This window comes from Pteropus vampyrus, unplaced genomic scaffold, assembly GCF_000151845.1.
Source record: "Pteropus vampyrus isolate Shadow unplaced genomic scaffold, Pvam_2.0 Scaffold276, whole genome shotgun sequence".
Taxonomy (NCBI): domain Eukaryota; kingdom Metazoa; phylum Chordata; class Mammalia; order Chiroptera; family Pteropodidae; genus Pteropus; species Pteropus vampyrus.
In genome coordinates, this window is record NW_011889057.1 from 1,682,326 (window position 1) to 1,699,690 (window position 17,365).

The window sequence follows — 17,365 nt, forward strand, 5'->3', positions numbered from 1 at the left end:
TTTTTTTTTATCAAAGTTACATTCTAGATCTATCACGCCTCTTTAATGGACTGAGATTAATCAGACAGCTGTGCTTCACTGCTCTGCAATTCTTTCCCTGTGCAGTACAGTTTAACACTCATCAAAAAATTCGTATTCTTTTTAATGAGCACTTAAAAGTTTTGGGTCTCTAGGAGTCTTGTACTGTTGATCTTATCTGAATATTTGATTTAACAGAATCTCACAAAATCTATATGAAGAGACCAAAATCTTTTACTCTTCATAGATGAAGCCTTTCCTTGAGGTTACCTTATGTACTCATAGCAGAGCCAGGTTTGATGCTTCAAATGTTGCCTTGGCTGAGGCTGCCCAGCCACACTGCTCCTAGCAAAAAGAATATTATAAAGGCTTGGATGGGATTATATCCCCACTGTCTTGCAGATAGTCAGCCCTCAGTGAATATTTATGGAATGAATGAGTAATTGGCCTTTGCCTTTCAGTTCATTCACTTCCTTTGGACAGTGATGGATCTTCTGTGAGTTAAGGTACATTTGTACAAAAACTGATGTTTCTTCTGGTGAGAAGTAGAAAAGAGATTCTAAAAGCAAACACCCCTTAGCTATGGACAGTAATATCTATCAATTGCTTCTAGATACCAGCCATTTATCTTGGTAGGTTCTGACGTCAAATTGTTAAATATATCTGGAAGCCAGAAAATTGCATTTGGCCCCAAGAAAAGAAAGAGACACAATAGCACTGGGGTGTGTCAGGAAAGCACACACAAATCTGGATAAATGGTAAACTTTGAATCCTTCTCTGACACACTATATAAAATACTTGGTGCTCATACAGTATGAATAGCTCTCTAATAAAAATGGCTACTCTAAGGTGAAAGGCTAGGAAAACTCTATCAGTTAAGACACTCCTCTCTTTTGAAACTTAACTCTTTGCTATTAAACTCCTTATATGCTGAAAATTTATTTTTCTGTGTAACCCCTGAAGAATCAGGGAAAAAAAATTATCCTAGGTTAGGTAGGAATCCTTAAACAGCCACAGACCTTCTTATCAACAGGATAAGAAGGTCTGTGGCTGTTTAAAGATTCTAACCTTTAAAAATAAAGCATCATTTTTTTAATGCCTATTGTTGCGGAATTCTCTACCTTCTTTCGAAGGATACAAAAGAAATATGAGACATGACTTATTCCCTTAAGGAACATAAGTGTGGGTGGAAAATTTTTTGAATGCACATATGTGAAAAGAGTTTGTTCACCTTGTGCTCAATATGCTTTGTCCCATTTGTGTTTATCAGTACCTTCACTCTTTACTAGATAAGTGCCTCAAAAGCAGGTAATACTTATTTTATGTTCACCTAAGATACACTGTAACAGCTCAAAAAAAATTGTTGAATTAATAAGTAGTAGAGAGTATAAGAAGAGAAAAAGATCAATATAAGTTAATTGGAATTAATCCAGAATTGTCTGTAGAAGTCAATTGCCTGTATAGTCAATTCTGATTTTCTCCTCACTCATGAAACTGTTGACACAAGGAATGTACATTGATCTCTGTATAGAATGCTTTTAATTCATTTAACAGGTTTCTGTGTGCTTAGTGGTACTGAAGAGCTAAGGGTCAGAAGGTACTTGATGTTTTGCCATTAACAGCAGCAAATCCTGCAGCCCAAGAGATTTTAATTGGGTTATAGTTGTGTGGGCCATTGTCATAGTTGGTGCTTTTATCATTGAAAGAAACTAAAAATTTTTTTTCTCATTTCCTTACAGAAGCCTGACCTTAGAAGACTCTTGCTTCTTCCTGCTACTAGTGGGTTCTTCGTTTTTCTCCTAATCTAATTATAGAAAGATAAACTGTGACTTTCAAACTGACAAATACCTTTTTTCCTCCCCCCTTTTGAACCCTCACTCATTTGATGCAAGAAAGAACCCTCATACTTACAAGAACTGTTTCAAATAAACCATTGATAGAGATAGCTTGATAGTTTGGTTAAGTACCTGCAGCCCCAAGATCAGAAATCACATCCCATTCCACATTAATGAAACATAATTATTTGAAGTAATAAGAATCCAGCTAAAGCAAGCAAGAAATTTAGGTTAGAAAAAGTAACTGTATATTTGTGTTCTCTAACACACATGGACCAAATTCTTTTTACCATTAATAGGAATGGGCCTTTTCTGAATAGTGCATCTATTTATCCAGTTGCCAAGATATTGATAGCTTTTATAGAGCAAAATACCCCATTCTTGTTTAGAATCTTAAGGATATCTTGCTCCCTGAATATTTCCAACCTAGGATAGGTTTCTTTTATTTATTTTATCTCACCTACATTCCAGCCAGAAATTGTACTAGCTATCAAACTATATGTGGATTATATAGGAGTGAAGATTGGCATGGAGTGGAAGAACCAATATACTTGGAGAAGAGATAGGTTTTCTTCCTGTGTGTGAAATATGATTTAAGTTTCAAAGCTTAAATGCGTGAGAGCACTGCTGACTACTGTGAGACATGTGTATAATAAGTTAGATTTTGAAACATTCAGAGCTCTTGCTATCCTAGCATCTTTTTGGCCCTTACAAGGAGACTTCATAATCTCCCCAAAACAGTTTTTTGTTTGTTTGGATTATTTTTTGTGTGATTGTTTTCAAGTTTGGTTTGGTTTGGTTTTAAAACTGGCTTGGGGAGGGATTTGGGATCTGATATAGATAGAAACTTAAGTGAAGCATACTGACAGTTGCAAAAATGATCTCTCGAGCATAGTTTGAGAGTAACAGATAAGGAGGAGTGAACTTTCGTGGAACGCCTTTTTCCAAGAGTTTTACACAAAACAGGATTCTCCCCTGATGAAGCTGAGATATCTGTTTGTTTAGTTCCAATCTCTTAAAACAGGTTGAAGATAAGCCCCAGTACAAAAGTATTTCTGCTTCTTAGCTGTGTGATCTTAAGTGACTAACTAGATCATTTCTTCTGGAGAAAATGGGTACTGTATTGAGAAGGGGGAAAAAACACCCTTTGTGCCCCTAATTTTGGTCATTTATGTTTTTGTATCAATCAGCACTTCACAAAAACTTGTTTATTTAAATATTCTTATTACTGGAAAACACAAAATCCTTTTGATTTCATTTGATTGGGTGATGACAGAACAAAACTGTCATCTCTCTGTACACTTGTAACCCAGAACTAACTAGTTTAGGAAAAACAAGCAGGGGCATGAATCTCATTGCAAAGAATTAGCTGCTTGAATATAACTCAACAAAAGAATTAAACAGAAAATAGTTACTTTGTTTTTTTAAATGAGGGGTGAGATAGGCCAACATCTATCATTTATGAAAAAAATGAAAAACCTTATTGTTATTTTAGGAAGACACCTCTTTGCTCATGATTACTAGAACTTAATCAAAAACATCTGACCTTTTGGAGTGTGGGTAGCATTCGTATAGGAGAATGCCTGCCTGTTTGCTCACAAAATAGATAATCCTGTTGTTTCTTTAGTAAACTAATGATTAAAGCAGCCAATTTGTCTGATCCAAGAGCTTTCAGAGACTACTTGGAATTTTTCTTGGGCCTAGGATACACAAGTCTGGACTTTGTTTGCTAGAGATTTTTAGAGATTCCCAAAAACTGGAACAAAGAAATGACTAACTCTACTTCTTATGTCAGAAGTTGGGAGGAGAAGCTTACTTATCTTTGAAACCCTCTTTTTCAGAAGATACACTCTCTTTGGAATGTGAACAGTAGAAGGGAAACAGCTGAATATTCTACCTTAATTTCAGTTAAAGTCAAGTGTTAAAGGTTAAATGCAGAGGTGTTTCAAAAGCTTAGCCCAGAGAGCCTTTGAGTCCTGCATTTGATCTTGTGCAGGGCTTCCAGACTCTTCCCCAGGGAGATTTGCTCTTTGGAGACTGCCTTTCTCTGTAGGGATTCTAGAAGTGCCATTGTGATTTGCACATGTTCTTACCAGGAATAAACAAATGAGGGTAATGATGCTTAGCTCTCCTGGTAGCTGTACGTGAGCTAAACAAGGAGAATATTTAGATTTGATTTCTAATAATGCTCCACAGTACTCTTTCATTGGTGAGACAGAACAGTAGCTGCTTGTGTTAGTCTCTTAGACAAAACATATATACCTGTTTTGGCATTCTTAGAGTCTTTGAGTTGTACTTTCCACAGTTCACATTAAGCTCCAAACTAGGAAGAAACCAAAGAGATAATATTATACATATTATTACCATTTTTAAAGAGATCTTAAAAATCAAGGTGATTCATATACTGTATTTTAAATGATCAAAGCAGGACTGGCCTTGGGAAGAAGAGATCTTTAAGAAAATACTCATTTTCTTGTGCCAATACAATGTACAGAATAAGGAAAACTACCTAAATTCCAAGAGAAAAATACTATAGTGACTGCTCATTCTTTTGATCACTATCTTCCTGGTACTGTTAAGCTTCAGAACATCCTACTTTACAGTGATGGCCTTTGAAGGCACATAAACCTGTTACCTCATACCAGCAGTCTCAGCTGACTTTTCTATTCTAGCCACACTAAGGTCTGAAAAATGCAGACCTTTGTATGAACAGGGCAGTTGCCCTTTACCCAGCTATTCCACTGCCTGGTCCAACTCACTTAACTCTTATAAACTTGGTAACTGGTGAGATATATATAAAATCTAAGTTTGTTCGTAGCTAGGAAGAATAGCATCCTAGGCCAACAGCAACCCTAGAGAACAACCATATGGTCAGCAGATTTGCATTTGTGTTTACCTTATTTAAAGACTGTTTTATATAAAACCAAAATAGTGTAAGAGCCTTTGAGGAAACATGAAGTAGACAAGTTTGGTTGTTTTATTTTATATTATTTATGTAGACACACGGAGGAGATAAATCCAGGTTGTATGAAAAACTGCTTATGAACCCAACCGTGCCTCTTAATTTTTATTAAAATACTTGTTACTGAAATAAAGTATTCTTTTCTAGTTCATCTGTTTGGATTCTGCTTCCTCAGGTTTTGGTTTCTGGTTTTCATTGGACAGGGTCAGGATATTTAGCTCCTTGTGTTGGTTTTCTCTAGAGTAGAACCTAACAGCAGAGGTGCAAATTGAAAGTGATAGAAAGTCTTGATCTTGAGATTGAAATCTCCATTGAGATATCCTTTTGTTGAATTGGAGATTTCAACAGAAGAGTCAGTGTTTTAGCCTTACAAAACTCCTGAAAAATAAACATTGATATGGTTCTGCTAACTGTAACTGATTCCCATCTAGAGTATCTCATATACTCTTAGCGCTGGAAGGGAGCTTAGCACATAATCCAAAACTTCATTTACATATGAAGAAATAGGCCATGTACATCTATGCAACATGACATTTCTTTAAAAGAGAAGGATAAACACAAAATTCAAGATAGTGGTTATCTCTAGAAGAGAAGCCGAGGGGGTTAAGATCAGGAAAAAATACAGTATAGTAGTATTCTGTTTAGTAAGTTGGGTGGTGGGTTTCCCAGTGTTTATCTTATTACAATGCTTTATATATGTATTAAATATACAATTTTAAAACATTTAAGAATAATGGCTAAAATTGTTGTGCAATGTTTACTGTAGGCAATCCACTGTTCTTACTTAGCATTTTACATATTTTAACCCAGAGTGGGGGAAAAACAGGCCCTAAAAGTTTTATCTTTGCTGAAGATACACAGCTTGTTAATAGTGAGCTGTCACCATAACCTGAGAATTCTGATTTGTAGTTTACTGCATTTGGCTTCTCTAACCATCCTACTTCCCTAAATGTTTTTGTACTCAACCTCTCATTCTCTCAGGCTGTGAGTTTCCTTCTGAACTTGTTGCCATGTCTACCAGCTTGGACTCCATGGTCAGTCACTTCAGTGGCCTAAATTAGTACCCTGAGTTCCATTGACCCCACTTTGTTCTACTGTCTCTGCTTCACCAATCTCAAGTCAAGTGAAACCCACCATCTCTTACTCTTTCTTCAAGGTTATTGAGCATAATGTTAGAAAATCACATAAATATGTCAACTGACTGTACTGCAGTTGTATGATTTCAGGAACTCATTCCTATCTGGCTTTTTCAGATTACCACTGCACCCTTTTTATTGTTCTCAATTCTATAGTCCCTACTTCCCACCCCTACTTTCAGCCAGTGGCTTTGCCTATTACTCTCTAGAGAAAATACTGGTCGTCAAATTTAACTTCCTCTTTTTCCTATTTCTAGACTTAAGTCTTACAGCATATATCTTTTCCTTTATCTCAGAGGTATACTTTCTCTCCAAGGCTAACTCATCTTTGTTCCTGTACTATATCCCAGTGACTTAGTTATCTATCGATGCATAAGAAATTTCCCTAAAGCATAGTGAGCTAAAAAATAAACATTTATTACCCTCATACTTTCTATGAGTAAGGAATTCATGAGTGACTTAGCTGGGTAATCCTGGCTTGGGGCCTTTCATGTGGCTGCAGTCAAAATGTAAGCCAGGGCTGCAGTTTTCTGAAGACTGAGACTGGAGGATTTGCTTCTAAAGTGACTGACTTACATGTTTGACAAGTCAGTGTTGGCTGTTGGCAAAAGGCCTCAGTTCCTCTCCATATGGGACTCTGATTGTCTTCACAACATGTCAGCTGCCCTCCCTCAGAGTAAGTTAAGAGCAAGGTAGGAGCTGTAAATTCTTTTATGACCTTTGAACTTCAGAAGTCACGCTCCATCTTTTCCACAGTATGCTCTTGGTTCCGCTGGTGAGCCTTTTCATTGTGGGAGGGAACTTCACAAGAGCATGAATATCGAGAGTCAAGGATCAGTGGGGGCCATCTTGAAAGCTGGCTATCACATCCAATTTTTCCTATCCTCCGATATCTTCGATAAGTTATTCTCTCTTTCCTGTTTACCTTAATTCTATTTCTCTAACATTTTCTTTACACGTGTTATATTTTCATTGAAAAAATAGGTTTTCTTTAATGTTTCAACTCTCTTAAGCTACAAAAATACTAAGGTTACATTTATTCTTTTAAAAGAGGAATACCCTGTTCCCTGTATCAATTAGGGTTCAGTTGCAGAAAGCAATCTTTTTGAGCTTGTCTCAGCAGGAAGGGATGTGTTACAGGGCATCACAGAATTTTTGAGAAGTCTAAAGAAACAAACTCTAGACAATTTCCAAAAATAACTCCCAAAGACTGCTCAGAGAGCTGCCACTTCTACTATAGTTAGGAAGCTGCCACTGCAGCTGCCAGTTGAAGAAGCACACTACCTCTGCTACTGTCAGCAGCCCCATATGGATGCACTGCACTCTGTCTTAACCCCTGCTAACTTCAGAATCTAAATGATACATTATTGAATCTGACTGGCAAAACTTATATCTGAACTCTAGTTACAAGAGAATGTGGGAAATGTAACCTTTAGCTTTCTACCTTCTGCATACTAGAAGATTGTACATGCTTAGTAAACCAATACATAAAACTTTCCACACTCCCTCGAGCTGTTGCTTGATTGCTTCTTAGGTGCCAGATTTCTTGAAAGAATTGTCTATACTTGATCTCCAGTTCCTGCTTACTCCTTAATTCATTGCAGTCTGCCTACTCTGTTCTCAGTGTCTCCACTCAACCTCCTAATTTGCCAGACCAGTGGTCTATTTTAGTCCTACTCCCTGGGGCATTCAGAAAGCAGCAGGTTTCTTATGATGCTTGCAGAAGGAACCATATTAATGTTATGCACAAAATTACTTAAGACTCCTCTCTTCAAACAGGCCTTGGACTTGGAAGCGCTTAGAGCCTTGAGCTTCAGCTACCACCTAGAACCTCATACATGACTTAATTAATGATGTCACTGTTCACCCAGTCTTTTCAAAATTCCTTCACTTCAGTTAGCAAATCCTGGCAATTCAACACCGGAGATAACTTCTAAAACCAACCAGTTCTTTGTTTTCTCTACTGCCTCTGTCTTATTTCAGACCATCCCTGCCTGGACTATTAGAGCAACCTCCCAAGTAGTCTTTTAGCCACTAGGTTTTCCCCATTTTAGTTTATTCTCCACCTGCCTTAGCATAGCATTCAAGATGTTTGGTAATCTGTTCCCAGTTTACCCAATAATAACAGCAAAGGCTTTTTGAGCACTTGAGTATATGCCAAGCACTATACAAAGTACTTCATACACATTGTCAATTTAATTCCACATAACCCCATGAAGAAGATATTGGGTCCCTATTTGGTATATGGGGAAACAGGACCATAGAATTTCCAAGGTTTGAACACAGTTACTGAGTTACTATATGGAGGAACCAGAATTGCAGTCAGGTCTGCTACCCCTAAAGGCAGTATTCTTAATCCCACTGCATTTTGTAATTGCTTCCATTTCATCCCACTCAGCCCTGTTCATGGTCTAGCCATGGTGAACTTACCATCTCTCTGACACATCGTGTTCTTTAATGACCATACCATAGCATGCCTTGTTTCCTAAAATACAGGAATTCCCACCCCTTCCCAACACTTTTCTGTTTAGCATATTCCACCTTCAAGTTCCACCTCAAATGTTACCTCCTTGGGTAACTTTTCCAGGCTCTCTGGTCTAGGCTCCTGCTGTCCTTTGTTCACACTATTTTTAACAGCACTTATTGAATTGTGTTGTAATTATCTTCTAAATGCCTGTATTAGGGTTTAAAACAAGAAACAGAAACCACTCTCAGTATCTCAATATATTTTAAGCAGAAAGCAAATTTAAGACAGAATTAAGTGCTTACAAAATCATTTGAATAGCTGGAGGAACAGGCTGTGGATTGGCCCTCTAGGAATGACTACTAGAACACTACCAAACTAACCCACCAAGGGAGCTCCAGCCTCTGGAATATTGAGTGTGAGAGCGTGCACCATAGCTACAATCCAGGGATCAGGAAGTTGCCACAAACAATCCCGCAACATGTGTAGTATCAGACTTTTTGCAGAATTCCTGACTAATGTAAACATTCAAATGCATGGTCAGCAGAGGAAGGAAAAAGGAAACTGGATAATCAGTACCTGGAGCGTTGAAAGTTTGCTCATGGGTCCGTTGGGTTTTTGAATGTTTGTTTTTGTAATAAGGTTGAAGTCAGTCTCTCTTTTTTTTTAGAGGAAATTGGTTACTCTCACAGTTCACAGAAAAAAGTACCATATGCCAACTTCTCCACCCTCCCCCTAAAAAAGCCAAATATTTGTTGCTATAGTACTTGAGTACTAAGTGGTAAGGGTCAGGCGAAAACTACTTGAGAAAAGTGTTTATGAAAGCAGTTAAGAGAAGTAACATTGAACTAGGAGTCAGTACAGAGTTGAGTCTAAGAACAGCCCTGTGACCTTGGAAACATCAGTTAAACTTTCTGTGCCTCATTCTATAAAGGAAAGATTGAACTAGATGACCTCCGAGGTTCAGTCCAACCCTAAAATTGTGTTTTTCTATTCAATTGAAAAAAAAAAAAAACGTTTTTAAATAAAGAAGAGGAAGATTATGCAACATTTGTAGTCCTTTGCTTTTGATCATTCTGTGAAATTTTCCTGTCAACCTGAAAATATTCTCTGAGGCCATCCAGATGAGATGAGAGAAGCAATGGGGAAAGAAAGTAACCTAGAAAGTGAACTGGTTTTTTGCCTTCACCACATTGAATTAAATGTAGTCTTTTAAAACACACAGAGCAATTTTGGAGTTCCCTAATTTCCTCGTTTGGGATTTTGGTTAATCTGTCCCCAGGAGTTAAGGCAAAGAAATTCTTCAAAGAACCATCACTGATTCTAGGAACTAGAAGGCTCATCATAACCTCAAAAGCAAGTCTTGTTATAAAAAGTGCATTAAAAGTATCCTCTAGGCTGTGTTAGCTAGGCCAGAGATTACATAGTTTTCACCAGGTCCCTGCAGCCTCCTTTGGGCTATTTGCGGTGCTTGCTGTATTTTTTGGCCTGATTTTTTTTTCCTTCAAGACTTGTTCTTCATTTTCTTCTATAAAGTAAACTGCTTTTCAGAACACCATTTCCAGACAACCCTTCAGATGTTAGCCGAAGGTCAGTTTGCCAATACTGTTTTTGTTGGTGGTGGTGTTATTTCATTCAAAATAGGAGACAGCCAGCAGTGACTGGTGCTGTCTTCAGAGAATGCTGTGGTGTTACAGTAGCTGCGTGCTGCCCTTCATTTCTCCCCTGCTAATACACTTTCTTAGTTTGCTTCAAAGCTTGTTTACCAACTCTAGCTTAGCCCGACTCCCCTTTCTTTACTCCCGCTCCTAGCATTGTGTTTTCAAAAGACAGAGAAAAATAACAGCTGCTTCTCTGCCCCCTCCAGTGAAGACTGCAGAATCACCAGGGCCAATATGTCAAAATTATACAGCCTTCATCAAACCTTTGCACAGAGTTGTTTCACATTAGCAAAAGAAGAGGCCACTTAACGTATAACACAGCCGCTTTTCTAAGGGCCTCTAACAAATAGGGAGGCCCCAAGGCTGCCTCTCCTTGGTGCAGAAAAAAAAATGAGATCAAAATAAATGAGCAAGGTTTAGTTCTTAGCCAAGGATGATACAAACCCCAAGTTTACATCTATTGCTACATACAGCCAAATTAAATAGATGTACACATGAAGATTTGTTATCATTACAGCCCTATCCTCAGGCAGTCAAAGCATAATCCAAATATCACCTACATCATAATTACTTGGGTACTTATTTTAAAATGCAAATTCCCGGGCTTTGGTCCAGATTTCTTGAATTGGAAAATCTAGAAACAGCAAACAAGGATCTATTTTTTATAATACACCTTATACAATTATGCACAAAGTTTCTGAAACCACCTATCACTTTGAATAAATAAAGGCTTTTTAGGAATTTACCAGGAAGATAATTACACTATTTGTTTTTAAGGGCTCAAGCAGGTCCTTAAAAAGTCTATACACTAATCACAAAGTAAAGAGTATAACAGTAGTAATTAACAACAGGATAATAAAGGCATAGTACCTGAATCATAAGATGGAAAGATATAGATGGAAAAAAATTGCATTCAAATTTTTAAGAATGTTAACAGTAAACAATACATTTTAGCTATAATAAAATACTGAAGATACCTAACACAGGTGACATGAAGTACATGCAGCATAAGATTATCCTCATACACTGTCTTAATTCCTTGACTTCCTTTTAAAACAAAAATTTGAAATACATATAAGACACTTTGAAAGATACTTAAGACATCCTTTCATTCAAGGTCAGGCATCTAAAAATTTTTTTAATGATTGCTTTTTATTCAACCTGGGTAGATTACAGTGTCAGCTGGAAAGAAGAGTAAATTTCTGGATCTGAATTGTTTTCCTAACTCTATAACCTCCATGAATTGATATTATTGTATGTTCTGACCAATTTTGAGGGTATTTATTGACATTGTCCCATTTCACCAATAAAGGATTTATTTGAGAGCTGTCACTACTTATAATTGACCTTTACGTCTGAAGATGTAGCCCAGGGACTCTAGGGAATTCCTTAGCCCATGGTTTCAACATGGACCGAATGATTGATTTCTCATGGGTTCTAATGAAGTTGTCTTTGCTAGTGGGATGGGAAGAGAAGAATGAAGAGAATGATGAGTATGAAGAGAATAGTAGAGGACACCCTCAGGCTCTCCTATACTGAATCAGGCACAGGACAGAGAGACAAATAAGAGCAATTTTTTCTCTAAGATTTCCTTCTTCCTACCCCTCAGGCTAACACAGACCCTGTGATCTATGCCCAAGTGTAACCCCACCCACCTGCTACTTCTGTCCGTGGACATAGTTAACCAGTATGAGGAGGGGCATAGATTTCGACCACCCTACACCTAGGGCAACTAAAGCAAGGAGGTGAGCCTCTGAGAAGTGTTTTGATAGAAAAAGGACCAAATATGGGGGAAATTGTACCCAGGTCTTGCTACTATCCAGTCTCCTAAAAAGGCAGTCTCCCAGGAGAGAAAACTGTAACCTCAACAGATTCTGAGAAGGAAGAATTTAACCTTGAAATAAAAGTGGAGTATTGGTGAAGTTTTAATCTCTCTGTTCTAAAGAGCTGAGACAGGGTTGTTGATCTCCTTGGTGACCAGCAGGTGGAGATACATACTAAGTCTGCCGAGACTGCAGTGGGAATTATTGGAAAATAGGTAGCTTCCAGAGTTTTCTGAAGAGTATGCAGGGTGCCTTTCCTGCTTTCTAGTCCCTACTCCTAACCCACATATACCCCATTTCTCTTCCCTTTCTTAGAATCTTTGACCTGAGACTGTGACCTGTCAGCTTCTGGTATCAGACTAGGAAGGGATGATACCAAGAACTCTATGGTGGAAGAAAGATGGGAAGTAGGGGAGTCACAAAGACATTTGAAGCACTTATCTGAAGTCCCGGTCCTGTGCTATTTAGCACAGATTCTAAGTTGGCAGTGAGGGGTCATTCCTGCCAATCTGGAAGCCAGTATCTTAAATTATTGAGAGACCACCCTCCTAAAACCCCCACACATATACAAATCTAAAAGTAACACAAACCAGGACCAGCAGACCAGGCAAAATGCTGCATAGGTAACCAGCCAGTCAGTCATTTGGCGTCCACAGATGCCAGGCATCAAGTTAATGCATGGATAAGTACCTTCCTTGCCAGTAGGCACTAGGCCATGACCACCAGTTGAGTACAATCAGTCTGCCAATGTGGAGGGCATCCCAAGGCAATGTGCCATCAGCTTCCTCTGACACAAACTGAATGAAGCCCAGAACTCCTGAGAACCCATCTGTGTATGGAGAAATAGATTCAGTTCCTCATTGAGAGCAATAGGAGAAAGGGAGGCAAGAAAAGGGAATAATGCTCTGCTTTACCTAAAAACAAAAGCAGAGGCTCTTCACCCTTCTAATGGAAAAGAAAAATCTGGAAGTGGACCTTTCCTAATATGACCCAGAATGAAGTCAGCAGTTAATGGGATAAAATGGAATAAATGATGGAAGTAGAGTGAAGGCAAATGTGGCATGGTAGAAAGCGCTAATTTGGAATAAGGATAGTTGGATTCTATCCCGCATTAACTGTATGACTTTGGGCAAGTCATTTCTTTTCTCTGGGCCTGTTTCCTTATCTATACAATGAGGACATTAGATGATATCTAGACTATCTAACTCCTCCAACATCTGCTCTTCAATTTTGAGAAGTGATTGACTCCCTCGTTGATGACCAGCCTCGCAGCCACAAAACCCTATGTGATCCTAAGAGTAAGCTATGTCTAAGCTAAGGGAACCATGTATTAAGGAGTGGGGGAAGTGAAAGTTCTGAGTTCCCAATGTCCCTACTCTCACTATCTCCATTCCCATGCTAGGCACCCACCACCACAGGGATTTGAAGGTCAGAGGTCCAGAGCTCCTAATCCTCTGTACACTGAAAGGCTGGAAGCTCTAGTCAACCTTGTAACTAAGAGAATCTAAAGCTACTGTGTCAAAAAGAAAATGATGCTCATCTAGGTAACATCCATTGTATTACTATATATTGAGTTTGGGTTGATGGGGTTCTGTCTCTGATCTCAGCTCTATTGCCCCAGAACTGCCCTTCCTCGCTCAAGTCTCTTCCTGCACATTCAGATTCTCAGTGGGCTAACTGTTCAGTGTTCTGGCTGCTTGTTCAGTGTTCCCCTGGTTCCTGGGAAAGGACCTGTGCCTGAATTTACCCTGTGAAGAAAGTCATCCCTTTATTTTCCCTCCGGGCATTGTCTCACTTCCTTTGTCCAGGTGAATTTCCACAGGATATTGGAAATTCCTTATTTACCAAAGCTTCCCTATACACCAAGACTTAAGAAAATATTCCGCTTAAGAATTGAGAACCAAGAGTTTGGGGAAATTCATGAATAATGAATAACAGTACTCACCCAAGACTTGAGTTCTACTTCCTTGTCCTCACTTCCACCCTGAGGAATCTTAAATACCCCCAAGGAAGGAAAAATGGTCAGAATAGACTAACGTCTTGGTTTTCTCATCCAGTTGCATTATGCTGAATTTCAAGGGCAATGTCATTTCACCTTTCGTATTCCACCAGATGTTTGAGTATGCTCTAATCTCCGAGGCAGGGGGCAGAGAAGTGGTTGATACAATAACTCAAGGTAAAATAAGATGAATCCCACTTTCAAGGAATTTATAGTCTGTATTAGTTATCTATTAATGCATAACAAATTACCCCCAAAATGCAGTGACTTAAAACAACAATAAACATTTATTCTCTCACACAGTTTCTGTGGGTCAGGAAGTTAGAAGCAGCTTAGGTGGCTCTGGCTTGATGTCTCTTATTAGGTTACAGTCAAGATGTCATCTGGGGCTGTAGTTATCTGAAAATTTGACTGGGGTTGGCCACCTTGACTCACATAAGTAAACTCAAATTCTGGCAAGTTGGTTCTGGCTTCTGGTAGAAGGCCTCAGTTCCTCTCCACAAGGGCCTCTCCATGAGGCTCTTTGAGTGTCCCCATGACATGGCAGCTGCCTTCCCTCAGAGCAAGTGATCTAAGAGAGAGACTAAGGCGGAAACTGCAATATCTTTTATGATTTAGCCTGGCCAAGTTACACATGCCACTTCCATGATATTGTGTTGATCACATTGGCCAGCCATGGTTCAATATAGGAAGGCAACACAGAAAGGGCATGAATACCAGGAGATAAGGCTCATTGGACCATCTTGGAGACTGGCTACCATATAATCTACCTGGAATTTCAAAGTTATCATAAATAATATATTATGCCAAATGGAAGAGGTAGGATATTTATAAACCTACAAGAAATTTTAATATGTTCGTGATAGAACAAATTTAATAGTTTTTCACAAAATGCCATTAAATAAACTAGACTTTAGCAGATTCTACTTCCATTGAAACCTAGTCTAATTTTATTTTCGAGTGCCTTGAAAACATTAGTCTTCAGAGTAGACTAAGAGATTTCATGAATTGCATGATCTTACTCTTTATTCAAAGAATGTAGTCCCTGCTGCTATAACAAAGAGACCCACAAATAGAGTGGTTCAAATAAATAGTGCAGAAGTAGATGGGGTAGATAATCCTTGACTGGTAGAGAATGTTTGCATCTCTTAGACCAAGGTGGCTTGCTTAGTTTGTCACCATGGCCCAGCAAGCAGAAGGAAAAAAGAGGAAGTAGGAAGCAATCAGCTTTCCTTTTTAAGAACCTGACCCAGAAGTTACACACAATGCGTCACTTACATCCCATTGACCAGAACCTATTATGCAAGAGAGGTTGGGCAGAGTAGTATCTTACTGGCAGCCATGTCCTCTCCTAAAACTCAGTGTGTGGGTGACAGGGTGGAAGGGGTCATGTTACTAAAAAGCGGAAGAAGAGACTGGATGCTGGAAGACAGTGATCTCTGCCACACCTACAAAATGTAGTTCTGTGGGGACGGGTTTGATGACAAAGGTTAGCAAGTAATTGGACCACATTTCCAGATACATTTCAAGAACTAAATGTACATTAAAAGCACAATAGCAAGAAGTGCTATCTTACTAGACTACCTTGTTAAAAAAAAAAACTTAAATTATTTGTCATACAGTTCAGAAATCACTGTTATGTTTACCATTGCTTTATTTAAAAAAAGGCTCAACTTATTCAAATAATATTTACTGATCTAGGCCATGGAAAAAAAACAGAAGTAAACAAGATTCTTACCTCACAGAACTGAGTCCAATTGGGGAAACCATTAAACAAGGAGATACAGTGCAGCGGAGTAAATGCTGTAACTAGTGAAATCTGGAGTACTGGGTGGGGGATTAAGGAACGCTTCTTGGAGGAAGTAGTAATGTCTTTGCTGAGAACTGACCTGAAAAATACATTCCATTCAGAGAACACATCAGACTTTGTATAGATTTCAGATTCATCAGACAGACTGAACGAGGCTTTAATATTTGCTGTCAGGCACTGTGGTAGGTAATTGTACATACAGTATATTAGTTTAATTCTCCCAACAAATCTATAAGGAATGTATTATCTCCATTTTACAGATGAAAATACTGAGACCAGGGAGGTTAAGTAACTTGCCAAGGTCACATATCTATTAAGTGAGGGAGGCAGCACTGAAACCCAGGTCTTCTTTCCAATATAACATATACCCTTCCTGTGCAAATTAAAAGCACATTAACAAAAAAGCAAACGTTAGCATTAAAAATTCTATGGAATATGTTTTCATAAAATATAGTTACTTCTATCATACGTACATCCAAATGTATTCAATTTCTAAGTTGCACAAGGACTTTATAAATACCCTGTATAATTAAGTGTTAGACTATGTAGTCCAGACTACGAGTGCAGGAATTTAGAAGAGTGGGACCATTACTGAAAGTTAGAATGAGCTAGGGAACCATATGCAGGGCTTGGGTGGGCCTTGATGAATGATACAGAGAACAGCGCATTCCGGATGCTGGAATCACAGGAGGCAAGCTAAACTGGGCACATCAGCGGGACAATACTGAAACTGAGACTCAAGTGACTGCAATAGAGGGCATATTAAAAGAAGCTTTTTCTGGTTTTCAGAGGTGAGAGAGTAGGTAAGCCTTGATGTCAGTTTACCCTCATTTAAGTGGCCCTACCCCACCCCTTTTTCTTGGAAAAAATATATTTCCACATTCTCAAGATTTCCCCTCCAGTATTATCATATTGTCACTTTGCATATCAAGAAACATATATTATTTTCCTAATGCTGGTCTGGGGGCTGTACCAACTGACACACACACAATTCTTGTTCCATTAAAGTTTCCAAGCTGATGGGAATGCACACAATTCAGAGAACAGAATGGGCAAACTTAGCCCTAAACAAAAGCATCACAGATCCTGTTAAATGTCAACGTGCTTATAGTTGTGCCATGATGGGGCCATGACAAACTTTTTTACACAGAACACTAGGCATGGGTGAGATGGTCCCAAGCTGGATGAGGTTACTTACATATCTACATCCCTGCAGTCAGTCCAGAACAGTCACCTGGAAAAGGACTGATGGAAGGTGTACCTGTCTTCCAGAGGAACCCTGCCTCTTCTGTCTTTCTCCACAAAAGATCACTGAGTGGGAAGCTGACCAAAGGAGGAAGTAGGAGGTGCTGTTAGGGTCAGACAGAACCCAGCAACCTGGACCCAAGCCAGTGGAAAACACCATTGTCTGAGTTGCTTTCTTAATTTCCTGCCCTCAAACACCTACCCCACCTAACACGCACACTCCATCTCATGCGTCCTCCATCACTATGGTACTGCACACCAGGAGGACCATAGACCACCAAAGTTCTTCTAAAGCGAGAAGGAAGATCGGCCAGATCTATCTCCAGTGGGGAAAGGCAAAAGAGATGACATCATACAGGCCTATGAGCTCACTAGAGGAGGGTGTTTCTTAACGAAGATTCAGGATACTCTT

At 38.9% G+C, this 17,365-nt stretch overlaps 2 protein-coding genes across 3 annotated transcripts in view; one reads left to right on the forward strand and one right to left on the reverse strand.

Annotated features, from left to right (window-relative positions):
* Window positions 1–1,967, forward strand: part of GTSF1 (gametocyte specific factor 1) — a 15,344-nt gene extending 13,377 nt beyond the window's left edge. The window contains exon 9 of the mRNA XM_011375751.1: window positions 1,758–1,967. The gene's annotated coding sequence lies outside the window, so the exon portion shown is untranslated. The remainder of the gene's footprint in view (window positions 1–1,757) is intronic.
* The window catches only part of NCKAP1L (NCK associated protein 1 like), an 81,709-nt gene extending 64,694 nt beyond the window's left edge, over window positions 1–17,015 (reverse strand). For both annotated transcript variants that reach the window (XM_023520665.1, XM_023520664.1), the window contains exons 1-3: window positions 16,907–17,015; window positions 15,637–15,787; window positions 13,845–13,892 (exon numbers count right to left, since the gene is read on the reverse strand). In XM_023520665.1, coding sequence (XP_023376433.1) covers window positions 13,845–13,892; window positions 15,637–15,787; window positions 16,907–16,908 — 201 coding nt within the window. In that variant the 5' untranslated portion in view covers window positions 16,909–17,015. The remainder of the gene's footprint in view (window positions 1–13,844; window positions 13,893–15,636; window positions 15,788–16,906) is intronic.
* Between the last annotated feature and the right edge of the window lie 350 nt (window positions 17,016–17,365).